Source organism: Anas platyrhynchos, chromosome 7 (assembly GCF_047663525.1).
Source record: "Anas platyrhynchos isolate ZD024472 breed Pekin duck chromosome 7, IASCAAS_PekinDuck_T2T, whole genome shotgun sequence".
NCBI lineage: Eukaryota > Metazoa > Chordata > Aves > Anseriformes > Anatidae > Anas > Anas platyrhynchos.
In genome coordinates, this window is record NC_092593.1 from 14,687,901 (window position 1) to 14,703,021 (window position 15,121).

The 15,121-nt window shown below is 49.5% G+C and overlaps 2 protein-coding genes across 2 annotated transcripts; one reads left to right on the forward strand and one right to left on the reverse strand.

The window, feature by feature from the left end:
- Positions 1 to 5,505: 5,505 nt before the first annotated feature.
- On the reverse strand, positions 5,506 to 9,621 carry NIFK (nucleolar protein interacting with the FHA domain of MKI67). The gene is made up of 6 exons (XM_027462251.3): positions 9,487 to 9,621; positions 9,216 to 9,341; positions 8,436 to 8,544; positions 7,725 to 7,936; positions 7,164 to 7,241; positions 5,506 to 6,072 (listed from the first exon to the last, which is right to left on the reverse strand). Exons 1-6 carry the CDS (start codon positions 9,601 to 9,603, stop codon positions 5,902 to 5,904), a joined length of 813 nt encoding a protein of 270 aa, XP_027318052.1. The 5' UTR covers positions 9,604 to 9,621; the 3' UTR covers positions 5,506 to 5,901.
- A 1-nt stretch (position 9,622) lies between these two features.
- On the forward strand, positions 9,623 to 15,077 carry TSN (translin). Its single transcript, XM_027462252.3, has 6 exons — positions 9,623 to 9,775; positions 9,863 to 9,956; positions 11,544 to 11,640; positions 12,319 to 12,434; positions 13,138 to 13,217; positions 13,563 to 15,077. The coding sequence occupies exons 1-6, from the start codon at positions 9,710 to 9,712 to the stop codon at positions 13,797 to 13,799; spliced, it is 690 nt and encodes a 229-aa protein (XP_027318053.1). The 5' UTR covers positions 9,623 to 9,709; the 3' UTR covers positions 13,800 to 15,077.
- The last annotated feature ends 44 nt before the right edge of the window (positions 15,078 to 15,121 follow it).

A 15,121-nucleotide genomic window follows, 5' to 3' on the forward strand; every position in this document is an offset into this window, starting at 1 on the left:
TTCCACCCCTCGCTTACCTGTGAGACAGGGAACAAGCTCCTTGCCAACACGTGAAACAGACAGAGCAGTAGCTCGTCTGGATCAACACAAAATTTAATAATTCCTCATTCTTCCCCTTGCACAGGACGGTTGCTGCAGCCCTAGATCTCAGCTCAGACAATAACTATGCCCTCGCACTGCGATCTTTAATTGGCACTTTCCTGCCAAGCCTCAGCATTCTGCACTTCACTCCTTCCACGTGAGAGCTGCCGCAAACAAAGCAGCCCGCTGACCCACTTATCTCCCACGTGAAGGCACACGAAGCCTCGCTTCAGTCACCAAACAGAAAAGAAAATCCGATAGCACGAGGTTTTGATTAGAAGGAAGTGAGCAAATGGCTCCAGGGCTCACAGGGTGCACATGGGCACGTCCGTGTGGCCCTGCTCACTCGCAGTAAGGTGGCCACCCAAGGAGAAGCATCACATGTAATCCAGGAAGAGTTAATTGGGGCTTTTTTTTGTTTTTGGTTTTGTGACTCTGGAGTCCAAGCTGAACCCCCCAAAACTGAACTGGCTACCAGAAAGCTACTGCTTTCCACCCTTTCTGACCTGAGACAGATCTAATGCAGCGGCCTAGAAGGCGAATAGTTCCTTGTCTTAGCTAGAAACAGACACCAGGTCTCACAGCTGGATCGCAGCTGCAGTGCCCCCATTTTTCCTGGCTGCCCTCAGGCCTCTGGGAAGAGACACTTACAGGCCAAACTAAGAGGACTCTTATTTTTGTCTTACATTTAAGCTTACATTAAAACACATTTCAGCCCCATTTCCCCTTCCGTCATAACACTCCACTTACACTCTTTCAGATGGATTTATCCTTTCCCGTCCTTGTTCTGTTTAGTCTTCTGATTTTATTTCATCTTTTTTCCACCATCCACAGCCTTACAATTACGCTCACATCTCCTGTTTAATACATGCACGTCACACACGCATACCTTAGCAGCACGGATTCTTTTAATCTTTGAAAAAGGTTTCCTTTTCATCCTCACCCAAATACTAAGTCAACTGGAAAGTGACACATCAAGGTTAGGCATGCAGTCTGCTCTTGACAAGGGAAAAGCGCTGAGCTCCGCAAGAGAGGCTAAGTAAGTGGATTAAGATCCTTTTCAAAGATTAGGTCACCCTTCACCCCAAGTGCAGATTCCTACCGAAATTAATGCAAACTCTTAGGAATTCAACGGGAAGGCTGACGTTGAACAACAACACGGTAAGTGTACCGCTGAACTGACTGTCCAAGTCACCGACCCCAAATGGTTGTTAAAAACCCACTGCTTGAATCTGCATCGTGTCCTAATACAGCAGGATTTCATCTTGTAAAGCTACGAGCCGGGGGGGAAGCAGCTGAGGCAGTTGTTCTCAGGACCAAACAGAGGGCTGCGGTATGTCTGCTGTGACCGCACTGGCATCACACCCAAGGGTAAGGCTCGCCTCAGGAGAGGCCGTACGGCCTCAAAGGTGAGCATTTCGCCCTCACACAGCTCCCTCCTGCCCAGCCATAAAGCTCCAGCAGCTGCAGCAAACCCGGATGGTTTGTTTTTCAGGATTTAGTTCAGAATTCCCCTTAAGCATCACCCAATAAATAATTAATGTATTTGCATAGGAAAGCTGAGGAAGCAGCTTTACGGATTTGTCTGACATTTCCTCAGCCCTTCGCTCCTGGGCAGCTCAACGGCCCAGCCTCCCCAGCAGCCAGCCAGGAGGCTCGTGCAAGCTCAGCCTGGCACCTGCAAGTCTCACCGGGTCCCTTCAGCACTGCAGAATCACAGCCTTCAGGTAGTGGTTGGCTTTTCTCCATCTAGGGCTGCATCCACATCCACAGGCTGGGCTCCACATCTCCCTCATCCCAGCAAAACCACAGCACCTCCTGCCAAAAACAGCCGGGCAGCACCCGAGCCAGGTGCACAGCGAGACCTGTCTGCTGCAGGGGCTGGAATCAGCCTGCAGGGACAGTCACTGTGCGAAGGGCCAGCCCAAAATACACGTGCTGCTGTTCCACTTGGGTGCCAGCTCTGTGTCCTGCCCGCAAACCACGCCGCAGCTGAGTAACCTACCGCACCGACCAAATGAAGATGTAACAAACCCGCTCCTAGCGCTCCGCTCGTCTTCGCTGCAGCTCCCGCTCTGATTAATTGATTGCCTCCCTTAAATCCCAGGCAGAAGCGCTTCTTTTGTTTTCCTCTTTCTCCCATCCCTCACCAAGCTCTTTAGCGCTGCACATCCCTCTCTGCATTATTCAGTACACTGAGCTTTACTGGGAAGCCACACACAATGAACTGTTTGCAGTAAAGCAGCCCAACGTTTCAAGAAAGCCTCGAACCAGCATTTTCTCCCCCTGATCAGAGCCAAGGCTTGTGTAGGAGCCTCCCCGTAGCGTATCCTCTCCCAGCACAAGAGATCCATGTAGTTACTGGCCACAGGGACTGGGGTGTGTAACATTTCCCCAGCTGGCTCTGAGAGCTGCTGGCCTCAGGCAGGGAGGGCTGGTCCTGGATTTGGGGGCTCAGGCAGTGGCACAAGGCTCTGCCCACTGCCTCCAACCCCGTAACAGCCAGGGTGGTCCCCTTGGCCATGAGGGTGCAGGCCACTGGTGCCTGCAGTTGGATGTCACACAGCTTTGGGGGTTTTATCACAAGCTGGGACATGTTCGAACAGCTTCCTGAGCAACGAGGGAGTTTGGGGCAAGAGGAGGACGTGCAAAGTGAGGACCAAACACCTCAGTACCATCAAGGGAAAGTCGATAGAGGAGGACTTTGCCAGAGCTCCCCCTGCCTCTGCTGGTGCTTCCCTTGGAGAGGACATGACACCACCTCTCAGAGCTCCTCCCTTGCACCACACACTACTTGCAGACTGCTTGTAGCCTTGCTCCTCGGGGCTGCAGACACTTTAAAAGCCAGGTATGCAAACTGGCAGGCTCGTTACTGGCAAGAGCAAGCATCACTTGCCCAGCCTGCTCTCCTCCTCCACCTGGGACCCACGAGCAGGCACCTGGACCAGGGCTTCCAGTACACTCCCTGCACACCACACAGCCTGGGCACCCCACACTGCATCTAACAGACCACACAAACACGGAAAACATCTTTAATTTCTAGCAGCCTAACACTGCCAGGCTCACCAACACCTTTTACTCTAGTTTGGCTTTATCATCCCTCTCCCCTGTTTTTCCAGCCACTTCTGCCCCTCTTTCCCTTTTCACTTCCCGTACTTCATGCGCTGGGAAATCCTGTGCGCTCCTCAGCTCCATCCCCTTCCTGCAAAGAGGAATCTGAGTAAGTGTGCAGATTTTTCTCTACACCCAGGTGTTTCTGAAGCTTGAGCACAGTGCTACGCCCACAGGTGGCCAACAAAGCTCCTCCACAAAGTCACTCAGTACAGAAAGGCAGAGAGCTTGCAACTTATGCCTTGCAGACAAAATGCCCCGTGCACCTTTTATCCCTGTAAAACAGCTCACAGCCCTACAGCCAGCGGCCAGGAGTCCCACATGTGTCCTAGATGAGCGTGCAAATGGCTGGAGAGCTGAGAAATGAGACCCGGTGCAAGGAACAGAGCATAGCTCCTGACACAGCATGGCTGTCCATTTGCTACGGAAACTATGCTTGGTGAGTATCAGGTGTCCGAATTTCTGCTTACGTGCATCTCCCAGGACAGCAGCGTATTAATAACACGGCAGCCTAAAAACAGAAGCTATCTCCAAGAAAACTTACCCTTCGGCTGAGTGCCTTGCTCACTGACCGTTACTCAAATGGCTCTGAGTTTTCCTTCCATGAGATCTGCTACCTAAGCAAATCAGTTCACAGATGGCCAATAAGCAAAAGGAAAATTACAGCAGGAAGGGGATCTTATGGCAGGTGCAGTTTTCATGGATGCCTTCGTCCCATCAAGGCTCACAATGGCATGCAAATCTGGAGAGAAAGCAGCAGCTAGTGTGCTGCATAAAGACACACACCTTCAAGAGATGTGCAGAAGCACACCAACAAGCCCCTGGGAGATCTCACAACGGGATGGGACAGCCCAGGCACGACAAGCACAGTGAGTGAAGCCGCAGAGCCCAAGGTGGAAGAGGTGCAGCCAGGTCACTGCAAACCGCTCGGACAAGGTTTCATTCTCGTTTGGGAGCTCACTTCCCAGGGAACCTTACGCCCTGTTTGTCAGAGCAGCGCGTCCCCACACAGCTGGTGCGTGCTGCCCCCCTGTGCCAGACAGCACACCAGGCACCCAACTCCGCATAGCAAAGAGCACACCCCGCTTCTGCCTCACCTTGCCCTACCAGCCCTCTTTATTCACTCAAAGAATACCTATTTTTTTAAAAAGGAAACCGCCCATTCTGGGCAGACGCACTCAGTTTCTTTTCTGTCACTCTCTGCTGCATGAAGTCCTGTAGCATGATTAGTTTTTTCCAGAGCTGCACGTGTTTTTAAGAATTGAGCAGCATGTGCTGCTATTTCTGCCAGGCACTGCGCGTGCCCAAGCAGACAAGTGCTTGATGTCAGGACAAACTCACCGAAGGGGCTTCCCCCACACTTCAGAGCGACAAAGGAAAACTATCTAATTTCAGTCACTGTGCACACACGATTATTCGAGTGATCAGGTGGGACAGGACGGAATTAGCCTGCCGATGGTTCTGATTTCTCCTCCTCTGCCAGGAGTCCCCCTGAGAACAGCCAAGGAACCAGCAGCAGCCACCCACCTGCGCAGGCAGTTAGCACCTGGGCTGTCCTCTGAAGCCTTCTGCCAAGTGTGAGCTAGAGCAGTGCAGCAGCAGAGCGTTTAATCTCAGGCAGTAAAAGATCAAGGCCAAGTAGCTGCTACAAAACAAATTGGAATTTCTGTGTTGCTCAGACGTGAAAGAAAATTCAAAGTCTACCTGCACAGTCCAACTGCACCTCCAGACAGGACAGGTTAAGTCCAGAAGTCAGACACAGGCTGTGAGCACGCCTCCCACATCTAGCCACACCTTGCCAACCTCCTAAGGCAGGATCCGGTTTCTGGAGCAGTGAGTTAACACCTTCTCTAAGGAAAGCCCTCAGTGTGGGTTCTGTAGCATCTTCCCACAACAAAAACTTGAGAGAAATGCCTGTTGGAGAAAGATTTTTAAAAGCATCTCCAACTTCTGTACCACCTCCAGTAGGTAAAGGGCAGCTGGGCAAGAGACTGGCAGTAGGCATGCAGCTCGTCCCTGTGGGCACGTCATCAGCCTTAAGAGCTCCAAGTCAGCTCTGGCAGGCTGAGGTGGGCAGGAACACACCTCACGGGCACAGCAAAAAGCTGTGCTGCTCCCTGGCCTCGTACCAGTGACACAGCCCTGCCTTCCTGCTCCTGCCTCACCCACCCAGCGGCTCCTTATGGTACTGCAGTGAGCTTATCAGCCCCGGGAGCAGAAGATACCCTTCTGATTGTCTCATTGTGTGAAAACTCTCATACAGCACAGGCATTCAGCTAAAGAGAGGCGCTACCAAGAGCCAGTACAACTAGCAATGGTTAAAAACTGTATTTTATAAGCCAGTAGGTATAAAATACCGACCCCATCAGCAGGATCAGAACAGACAGCCTCACATGTTCTTTCAGAACAGGGGGTGCTGGAGACAAGAGCACAGAACAAACCAAAGGTTCTGGCACAACAACTGCAGGCATGTCAGAGAACTCGCACTCATGAGTGCAAAAACCAAGACAATCTTCAAGGGCAGAGAAGACTGTAGCTCCCCGCTGGCTAAACAGGAAGGGAACGATTTGTGAATGCATTCCCTGCCTGTGAGAGGCTGAAACAGCCTAGTGAGACAAACCGAGCCAGGGCACAAGTTCCACCTCACCAGCGTTTGAGTTGAGGAAGAAGAAGAACATGGTTACAGCCACCAGAATTTTAAGTCTATTTCTATTTCTTCAGGTTGGGTTCTTTTCTTTGCCGTTTCCTTGGTCTCTTCACAGGTTTTTTAACGCTTGCAGGGGGCAGTTTGAGAGTTATTTCCTTGTCCTCTGCGTCGTCATCTGCTTGGTGAGCTTGCCGGCGCTCAAGCACTGTAGGAGTACAGACTGGAGTAGGATCCTGAGGAGATCAGAAAAACAGGATTCATTGCAAAGCAAAGCACCTGCCGGAAAAAGTTGTTGTGGCCTCTGTGGTACCACAAGGCTCCTCGGTCCAGCTTTCCTGCAGAACTTCCACGTATTAGGGAAAATTGTTTTCCTTTCATAATCATCTTTGGACAGTATTGCTTCAGACTAACAGTGCCACCTCCAAAAGAGTAGATGTGAAAAATAAATGTTTTCTAACATGTCATCACACTGATTGGTTTTCTGAACTTATTTCCTGACTCAAAGTATTCGAAAATCCAAGACTGAAAGTCAAGAAAAAAAAACACACTAAGTATATTTGAGAATGGCATACAAAAATGCCACACTTGAGCCCACAGCCGAGCTGAAATATTCCAGTTTCATTCTCTCAGTAATTTCTCAGAACTCAGTTGACCAAATGTACAAGTTGCCCTGCCTCCCTCACAACCAGCCTGTCCCCAAAAAGAAAATCAAAACACATTAAATAAGTTATTAAGCAAAAAAAGCAATGAAATGAACACGTTAATACCTTCCAGACCTTTTAGACTGTCAGTGTCTCAAATCTGAGTCCCGATGACCTGATCTGTCCCTTCACCCTACTGCCAGTTTTAGTTGGCATTAACTTTCAAGTACTGGAAAACCATGATGAGAGCACAAGGGAGGAGGGACAAGAGAGCACCTAAGTGGGGTACACAGCATTAGACCACGTTCTCTGTTCAATTTCATTTTAGCAGGAGGCTGGCATTAGGTTAGCGCCGAGCAGCAGAGGCTGACAGCAGGCTGTTGCCTGGGCACACCTCAAGGCAAGCTCCACTGGTTGAGTAACAGCACGCTGGGCAGAAAGAAGCCTTCGCTGCTGAATACCACAAGAGGATAAGGAGGAGAGTGGATGCAACCACCTTATTCCTTTTAAATGTGTTCATCCACCTCAAAAGAGGTGCTTCTGTCACAAAAATCTCCGCAAGGAAAACAATATCCAAGTTTGTGGCACTGAAATGGCTTGGAAGAAGCAGCTGCAGACCCGAGACGCCTGCCGCAGGGTGAGCGGTCGCAGTGCTGGGCACCACCAGGACTGTTTGGTCTTACCTGGCTGCTCAGAGAAACGCTCAGTTTTGACTTGGACTTTTTAACTTTCCTTTTCTTCACAGCAGGCCCCTGCGCAGCCTAGGAAGTGAGACAGATCAGGCAAGTCACTACAAGCTTCCCAGATGAAAACGTAAACAGTCACCTAACAGCACACAGACTTCTCTGCTTTGTAACTACTGCAGTGTTCCTACAGCAACCACCCCCACACACACAGCACAGGGGTTTGGAAAAGCCCCCGTTGTTTTTCTGTGGCCTACAGACGTATTAAAAACATGGCATACCCTCCTACTGCCTATAGGAACAGGAAAAAGGAACTTCTCCCTTTTGCTGCTACTGGTTTACTCCTCTGAAAGTAAACTCACATATACAGAGCATTACGCTGTAATGCTCTGTTAAGGAGCATTAAGAAGTTAGGGAGCTTCTACACAACTCTTGACACATGTAGGTCTCTGTGTTACTCCAGGTCTCACGCCAGTTCCACACGAGACATGATTTTGGTATTTAGCACATCCTTAGAAGCAAGTTTTCACAAAACGCCTGTCAGAACAATCCCAGACTTACAAATCCCGGGAAGCTGTATTTGATGCCCCTCTCAGCCAGCCGCTTCCGCAGGCGATTCTCCTTCTGCAGCAGCCGCTTTGCCATCTTGGCCTTCTCGGCAAGTGAGCGTATCTTGTTGTACCGCTTGACTGCTGGCTGGGAAGGCTTCTGAAACATCCTCTCACTGTTTTTGAAGAGATCCTCACGGACCTTCTCAGGAGGCACAAACTGACCTGTATCGTCAGCACAGGACACCAGGTTATAGCACAGCTATTCCTGTCACCAAACCCGCTCACATAACGCCCTTCAGGCCCACTGTAGCGTCACCCACAGCTACACCAGAACGCCACTACAGCAGTTCATGAACAGACTAACTAAATACTCGGTGGTAAGACAAAGGAAGAAGAGAACACTTGTTCACTTACACCCAGAAAACAGTCAGAGAAACCTGATGTGCAACAATTGACGCAAAGGAATATGAGCAGTTACACCAACCCATGTTCCTTTACAAAGCAATGCCTGAGAAACTGGCTAATTTCATTCATCTTTTTCCCCGAATAAAGCCTTACATCTAACTACATGGACAGCAGCTGCAACAACAGTCCCACAAAGAATCATGTTGAGCCAAAACTTCATAAAGAAATAAAATTTCCCCTGTACTTCAAAAAGGCAACATAAATGCACATCAATATGCTTTTGCGTTAGACAATGGATAGCTCAGTTTATACTCACACTTCAGCAGTCTTTCTGAAAACAGGTAGTTGTTCATCGTGTCTGCAACAATCTTAGCCACATCATCAGACTCAAACTCTATAAATCCGTAGCCTTTACTGCCTCCTGTCTGCAAGCAAGGGCAGAGAGAGAGCTGAAACGATGCTTTGACACACTAATGGCAAATACTGCCACGGAGTTCTGTGAGGCCATGAAAAGCACCAGATTTAGTCCTAAACTGGCCAGATAGTGTTCCTTAACATACACCTATGGATGAAACTGTCTGTTCATCTATATCTATATGGTAAAAAAACAAACCATGCATTGCTGTTGTTGCTCCTAAGTTTATACAGCAGTATTAGAACACGATGATAAACCAAGACATGAGGAGAAGTTAAATTTATGGAGCACAACGCAACATAGACTCTTCTCCATGACATTTTGCGATCTATCCTGGATTAGCGCATTTTGGCACTTCTCACTTTAGGGTATTTACTTAAGAACAAAGGGTGCTACTTAAAAACTGTCGCAAAAACCACTCGTTTGCAGCCCAGAGACTCACGTGCTCCCAGCCCCGGACGCAATTTCCGCGTTCCCTGTTTAGGGAGCGCGGAGCCTCCCCCCGCCCGCTCCCGGAACTGCAGCGAGGCTCCACGCGGTGCGCGCAGAGCACGGGGAGCGGGCAGGGCCCCGCGGGGCTGCTGAAGGCGCTGCAGGACGGGCAGACAGACAGAGAAACAGACAGATAGAGAGAGAGAAGGAGAAGGGAGAGGGAGGGGGGGGGGTCGCGGCGGGGCTCACCTTCTTGCTGCGGGACAGGCGGAGCCGCGTGACGGTGCCGAACTGCCCGAAGTACTCGCGGAGCTGCGGCTCGCAGAGGCCCCGCGGGAGGTGCCCCACGTACACCACGCCCGGCTGCAGCGGCTCCTGCGGGCACAGCCGGCGTCAGCACAGGCACAGGCACAGCCCCATCAGGCCAGGCCAGGCCAGGCCAGGCCAGGCCCGGCCGCCCCCCACCTCACCTCACCTCACCTCACCCACCCGACCCCACCGCGCCGCAGAGCCCCCTCACCTCCTCCTCCGCCCGCTTTTTGCGCCCCCTCCTCGCCTTGCGAGGGCCGCCCCGCGCCTGCGGCTCCAGCGAGAGGAAGGAGGAGGCGGCCACGGCCCCTGTCCCAGCCGCCGCCATCTTGGCCGCCTCAGCACAGCCGCCGGAAGTGCCCCCCCTCCCCACCCCTTCCCGCCCAGGCGCTGCGCATGCGCAGCCCGCGGGCGGCGCTGAGGCAGCGGGCGCCATGTCGGTGAGCGCCATGTTCGTGGCGCTGCAGGGAGTGCTCACCGCCGACCAGGACGTGCGGGAGGTGGGCGCCGGGGGACGGGGATGGGATGGGGAGGGGATGGGGATGGGAGCCGGGGGGAACGGGGCTGACGCCTTGCTGTGCCCGCAGGAGATCCGCAAGGTCGTGCAGGCGCTGGAGCAGACGGCCCGCGAGATCCTGACGCTGCTGCAGGGCGTGCACCAGGGGGGCGGCTTCCAGCACAGTGAGTGCCCCCCGCACCCCCCGCATCCCCTCCCTCCCCTGCCCCAAACCGCCCTCTGCCCGCCCGGAGAGCCCTCAGGGAAGGGGAGAGGCCCGGGGTGCCCGTGGGTGCAGGGAGAAGCCCCTCGGCTGTCAGCTCCAGGGGTGGTTTTGCAATGTTTAGGAGCAGGGATCTGTGCCTGACTCAGTGCGTTCTCCTATTTTCATTTTTTTTTCCTTCTAAGTCAGGGAGGGAGCTGGTCCTGGGACTTGCAGGCTCTGAGAAGGGACGCGAGGCAGTTAAACTGGCAAAAAGGAGAACATTCTGCTTCCCATTCATCAGCTATCAGAGACAACAAATGCACGCTTAGTAGGCCAAGTGTTAACTCCCGGTAACGCGCTGTCAGCTTGTCAGGTACTCCAGTCACAGAGTCAGTAATGGCTTTGGTCGAGCTTTGTGGCAAGTAACAAAGATTGTTGCGGAGAAAATAGCACTTGTCTGGTGTCGCCTGCTGTGACTGTACCGTGATTTGGTGATGGTTGAATTCTGGTACTGCAGCGCTCCTCAGCGTCCATTGAGCTTCATGATAGTGGGAAGCTTGAGAGGGCAATTTCCACACAGCTCCTTGGCATTAAATCCCTTGCAGCACGCAGTTGCTTTTCCCTGTTCTCCAGGGCCTTGTTATACCTCTTGGCTGACCTGGCTCTCACTGGGCTTTACACCTCACCTCTCTTACAGATGGCAGCGTATTTCTGTGGTGGCTGCTTCTGGGGGGCTCTGCCTGTGCTGGGCAGCGGTGCTCAGCGTGCAGCTCTGGGGTCAGCTCTATCTTTGATTCTTGAGCAGCTGCAGCGAAGGAGCAGAGACCCGAAGGGTCTGTGCCTGATGGTACGGGCCTGTAGTTGGGGCCAGTAAGCAGGAGGTGGCAGTGTGTGTGCGAAGCCAGGAGATTGTGTCGGTGCAGAGATCCAGCGCACAGTGGGCAGGCTGAGGCCCAGCTCATTCAAATGCAGTAAAGGAGCACTGCAGGATTTTAAAACGGAGCAGAAGTTCCTTTTCCTTGGATTGCTGACAGCGAGCTGCCTGTCCGCTCGGGGTCTGGCTGCTGCTGTTGGTGCTGACCCTCTGTGTTGTCTCACCCCGCTTGGCAGCCCCAGTAGGGCCCTGCAGCCCCTGCCCTTCCTGAGCTGGGCTGCCCGTTCGTATCCCCCGCTGTTCTCCAGCTTTTATGATTCCCCCAGTGACCCTCCCAGTCTTTTCTCCTGTCAGAACCCACTATAAAATGGAGTCTCCATCCGTGGCTTAAGTCCTATAGCAGCAGTAATGAGTCACGGTTAGCGGTGACAACACCAGGTTGTCTTGTCTTGGGTTCCAAACTGGGAATGGTGTACATCAGGCAACCCAAAACCCAGGAGTGTTTGTTACCTACCTGTGACTCTAGGTGTAACAATTCTTCTCAGATCAACCTGAATGCCTGTAGACTGTCGTGCCCAAAAAGGAGCAGCATGTTTAAAGGAGCGTAAGCAACGCTGTCTGTTTTAAAGAGCTCTCTGTTTACAGATCCATGTTCCCTGTCAAGCACTGAATGTTGCCCTGTTTCTCTTCCAGTACCAAAGAAATGTCAGAAGGCTCGAGAACACTTTGGTACAGTACGCACGCAGATGGAATCCCTGAAGACAAAGTTCCCTGCTGATCAGTATTACAGGTGTGCAGCCCACACAGCCAGGCATGGACGTGAGCGCTGCCTGGGCGTGTTTGGCACCATTGCTTTGGAAGAGTAATTTAAAGGTTTATGAACCTGATATTTCTTCCTGTTTGAAAAGTAACCGGTAGGAGAGAAGTGTGAGTTTTTATCAGCACCACTTAAAAATGCTTTTGCTCAAGCTCTTCTCCCTTTATCTTTTTCCTTTTTCACCGAAAGGAAAACATAAGAAATTAGTGTTCCATAGGAGCAGCCCATATTTCTGAAAGCGGAACATTTGCTGCTCTATTAATTTAAGTCGTTAGGTTGGGGATGTTTCTGAAACCAGCTCTATGTCTGCCATGAAATGGCTGTGTGATACTGCAGGTTCCAAGTGAAGTCGTCACCCTTATATTTTATTTGCCGCCAGAAGGGGACAGTGTCTAGCAAGAACAAACCAAGGAGCAAGAATCTTGTCAGCTCAAATCTCAAATGCTGGGGTGCTGAGGAGCTGATTTTAAGCCAGTGTAGTTTTGATAAGCAAAAAATACTGCAAAGTGCTATGTGTAAAGGTGAAAAACATAATTAATGCCTACTGCAGGCATTTAAATCGCTTGTTGCCCAGCTCTCCAGTAATAGATGTTACTTCTTCTTTTTTTTTTTTTTTTTTTTTAATCCTTGACTTGGTGTTTTTCCCAACAGATTCCATGAGCACTGGAGGTTTGTGCTTCAGCGGTTGGTGTTTCTGGCAGCATTTGTAGTCTACTTGGAGTCAGAAACGTTAGTGACCCGGGAAGCTGTTGCAGAAATACTGGGGAGTAAGTTCATGTTGTAACTGGAGAGAAAGTGCTTGTGAAATGTTCAGATGTTGTAGTTTGCAGAGGCGTACAGGGGAACAGCAGAACTTAATTTCTTCCCAAGAAATGGGTTCCAAAACTTATCTGGTACTGGATTTTATTACATAACAGCTGCTTTTAGAAAGTGGGAATCAGAAAAATTAATGTAAGAAAAGTATTTATGCATTAAGTAGTTCTTCATTAATGAAAGGTATTCATGCAAATTGCCTAGTCTACCAAAAGAGTAATAGATGACAGCTTGCTTTTCTCACCTTTTGTTTTTGGTATTTAAAAAAAGGGGAAAACAGGTTTTTGTACTATTAAGAGAATCGCTGCCTCCCAGAGGAAAGGATTTGAAAAAAATGAGGAAAGGTGTTTGTGTGCTTGTTTTTTGTTTCCTTGTTTTTAAAAAGGACTCCAGGCATCATTCCTGTATATTAATGTAAATTCAGTTGTTCTATTAGATAGCTTTTTGCATGTGCAGCTGAGGCTGTATAAGATGCTAAGTCACAATGCTGCGAAGAGGCAGTAATAGTATCACAGACAGGAGAAGGGTGACTTATTTTGCAGTAGTATTTCATAATTTTGATATTTCAGATTAGCTCAAATAAACAAACGTAATTTCAACCTGCTGGTTTCGCTGATGTTCAGTATCACCTGACTGCCACTCTGTTTTTTATCTTAGTTGAAGCTGAGAGAGAGAGGGGCTTTCACCTGGACATTGAAGACTACCTTTCTGGTGTGCTAACTCTTGCCAGTGAGCTGGTAAGGAAGATATTCATGCATATATTTGGGTTGAAAGTGACCTTAAAAAATTTAAAAAAACACGTTACCTATTCTTAAGTTGTTTATATAAGTTACGGTTTGGAACACCTTAGTCTGAACTTCTAGTAAAAGGCTTGTCTGTATGACAGAGTTGTTCCTTGCTGATATTTTAAGCTTTAAAGTAGTCACTGGATTGAAAATCCAGGGCTCCGGTCAGCAGAAAGGTAGATGTGGATATAATTTAGCTGACTACCTGGAACAACTCTGCTTCATTTGGTGAAGTAACTGAAGGGAGGCGTGAAGTGATCTGGGAAGATCCCTCTGATGTTCTCCTTCCTCTCGTAGGCCAGGCTGGCGGTGAACAGCGTCACGGCTGGTGACTATTCTCGCCCTCTCCGTATCTCAACGTTTATCAATGAGCTGGATTCTGGCTTCCGCCTCCTCAACCTGAAGAACGACTCCCTGAGGAAGCGCTACGATGGCCTGAAGTACGACGTCAAGAAAATTGAGGAAGTGGTTTACGACCTGTCAATCAGAGGACTCAATAAGGAGGCGACAGGCGGCGTGGCTGGAGAGAAATGAAGGATGCTCGTTTAACAGCATCAGCAATTACCTCAGATGGTTGCCAAGCTAGGAGGCGTGCTAGCGAAGCCTTCCTACCGTAGTTTAGAAGAACTGCAGCTGAAAGCTGCTCTCTATTTTCTTACAAAAGGTGTAGTACGGGTGTTAGATCTCAAAATGTTTTGTAAAATCATGGCTAGGTTAGTGCAGCAGGCTCTCTGTTTCCACTGAAATTCCTCTGTCCGATCACGTTGCTGTTCTGTGCACAGCAGCAGCAGAGGCAGTACCTCCCCGAGCTGAAATTCCCACTGGTTCCGTGGTGGTGTTTCACTGCCCCAGCAGTTCCGTGCCCCAGCTGCTTCTGCTCACGCACCTGTGAAGGTGTGTGCACAGCGTGCAGCTTGGTGCAGGTACAGACCACGTTTAAGTAAAACTGTAAATATCTATGTTTTTTTTAAGACACTGTTTTTTCCTTTTTTTGTTGTTTATTAAATCTTTACCTACTTAAGTTGAACAGATCTGCATAACTGTTCATTAACCAGCTCTTTTTAAATGGTTTCAGTTAACGTGTCCCCCCTTGGAACTGGTGTACTGCACCTGGGCACGTCTTTCTCTTTTTATTTTTTTCCCTCCAAGATCCCTGCTATCAGTGAGTGCAAGGTTTTCTTAAATACCTGCTTTCACTGGCTGGTGTTTGATTACCCAACATGAGTAAATGTTGAGTTTTAACACAATCACCTTAAGAACTCTGTATAAGATTTTTTTTTCTTTTGAACTAGCGAAGTTTATGACTACGGAGGTGTTAACTGACAAACCGCAGGTAGCATTTAAGTTATAACAACCTGTGTAGGCCACAGCTGTACCTGTTTCCTGGGATTGAAAAGAAAAATGATAGTTCATGTAGTAAAATCTTTGTATCCCCCAAAAGCGGGGAAATTGTTAGTTTCAAATACTTTGCATGTAAGATATTTGCAGGTACCCACAGCCTCTTCTGTTCATGTAAATGGACAGGTTCATACCTCCCCGTGCGTTTGTTCTCTTGTCCTAAATGACTTGGAGTCTTCCCTTTTCCTTACTGCTTCAGGTGGTGCACTAGGGTAAAGGAGGAAAAACTCACTGGTTTAGGAGGAGGAATATTTCCAGAGGATGAACGTGAACAATCAAGCTTATGTGGGGCTTACTAGTGTTTCATTTTGTTGACAAATATTTCCCATTGTTCCAGTTAAGTTTTTATTTTGTTTATTGGAAGAAAATGGTTTCTTGGTTACTTTTGCCAATAAAAGATGTTTTTTGATTTTGGCCGTTTGCTAACTCTGCCTGTTGTCTGATTATCTGATGTTATT

Bases quoted from the DNA above. Each gene is read 5' to 3' on its own strand.
- NIFK (XM_027462251.3), bottom strand. From the start codon at position 9,603: ATGGCGGCGGCTGGGACAGGGGCCGTGGCCGCCTCCTCCTTCCTCTCG. The intron at 7,242-7,724 runs GTAAGTCTGGGA...CTCACTTCCTAG, and splicing joins AATACAGCTTCCCGGGATTT to GCTGCGCAGGGGCCTGCTGT. The intron at 6,073-7,163 runs GTAAGACCAAAC...TGATCTCCTCAG, and splicing joins GCGTTTCTCTGAGCAGCCAG to GATCCTACTCCAGTCTGTAC.
- TSN (XM_027462252.3), top strand. From the start codon at position 9,710: ATGTCGGTGAGCGCCATGTTCGTGGCGCTGCAGGGAGTGCTCACCGCC. The intron at 9,776-9,862 runs GTGGGCGCCGGG...CTGTGCCCGCAG, and splicing joins CCGACCAGGACGTGCGGGAG to GAGATCCGCAAGGTCGTGCA. The intron at 9,957-11,543 runs GTGAGTGCCCCC...TTTCTCTTCCAG, and splicing joins GGGGGGCGGCTTCCAGCACA to TACCAAAGAAATGTCAGAAG.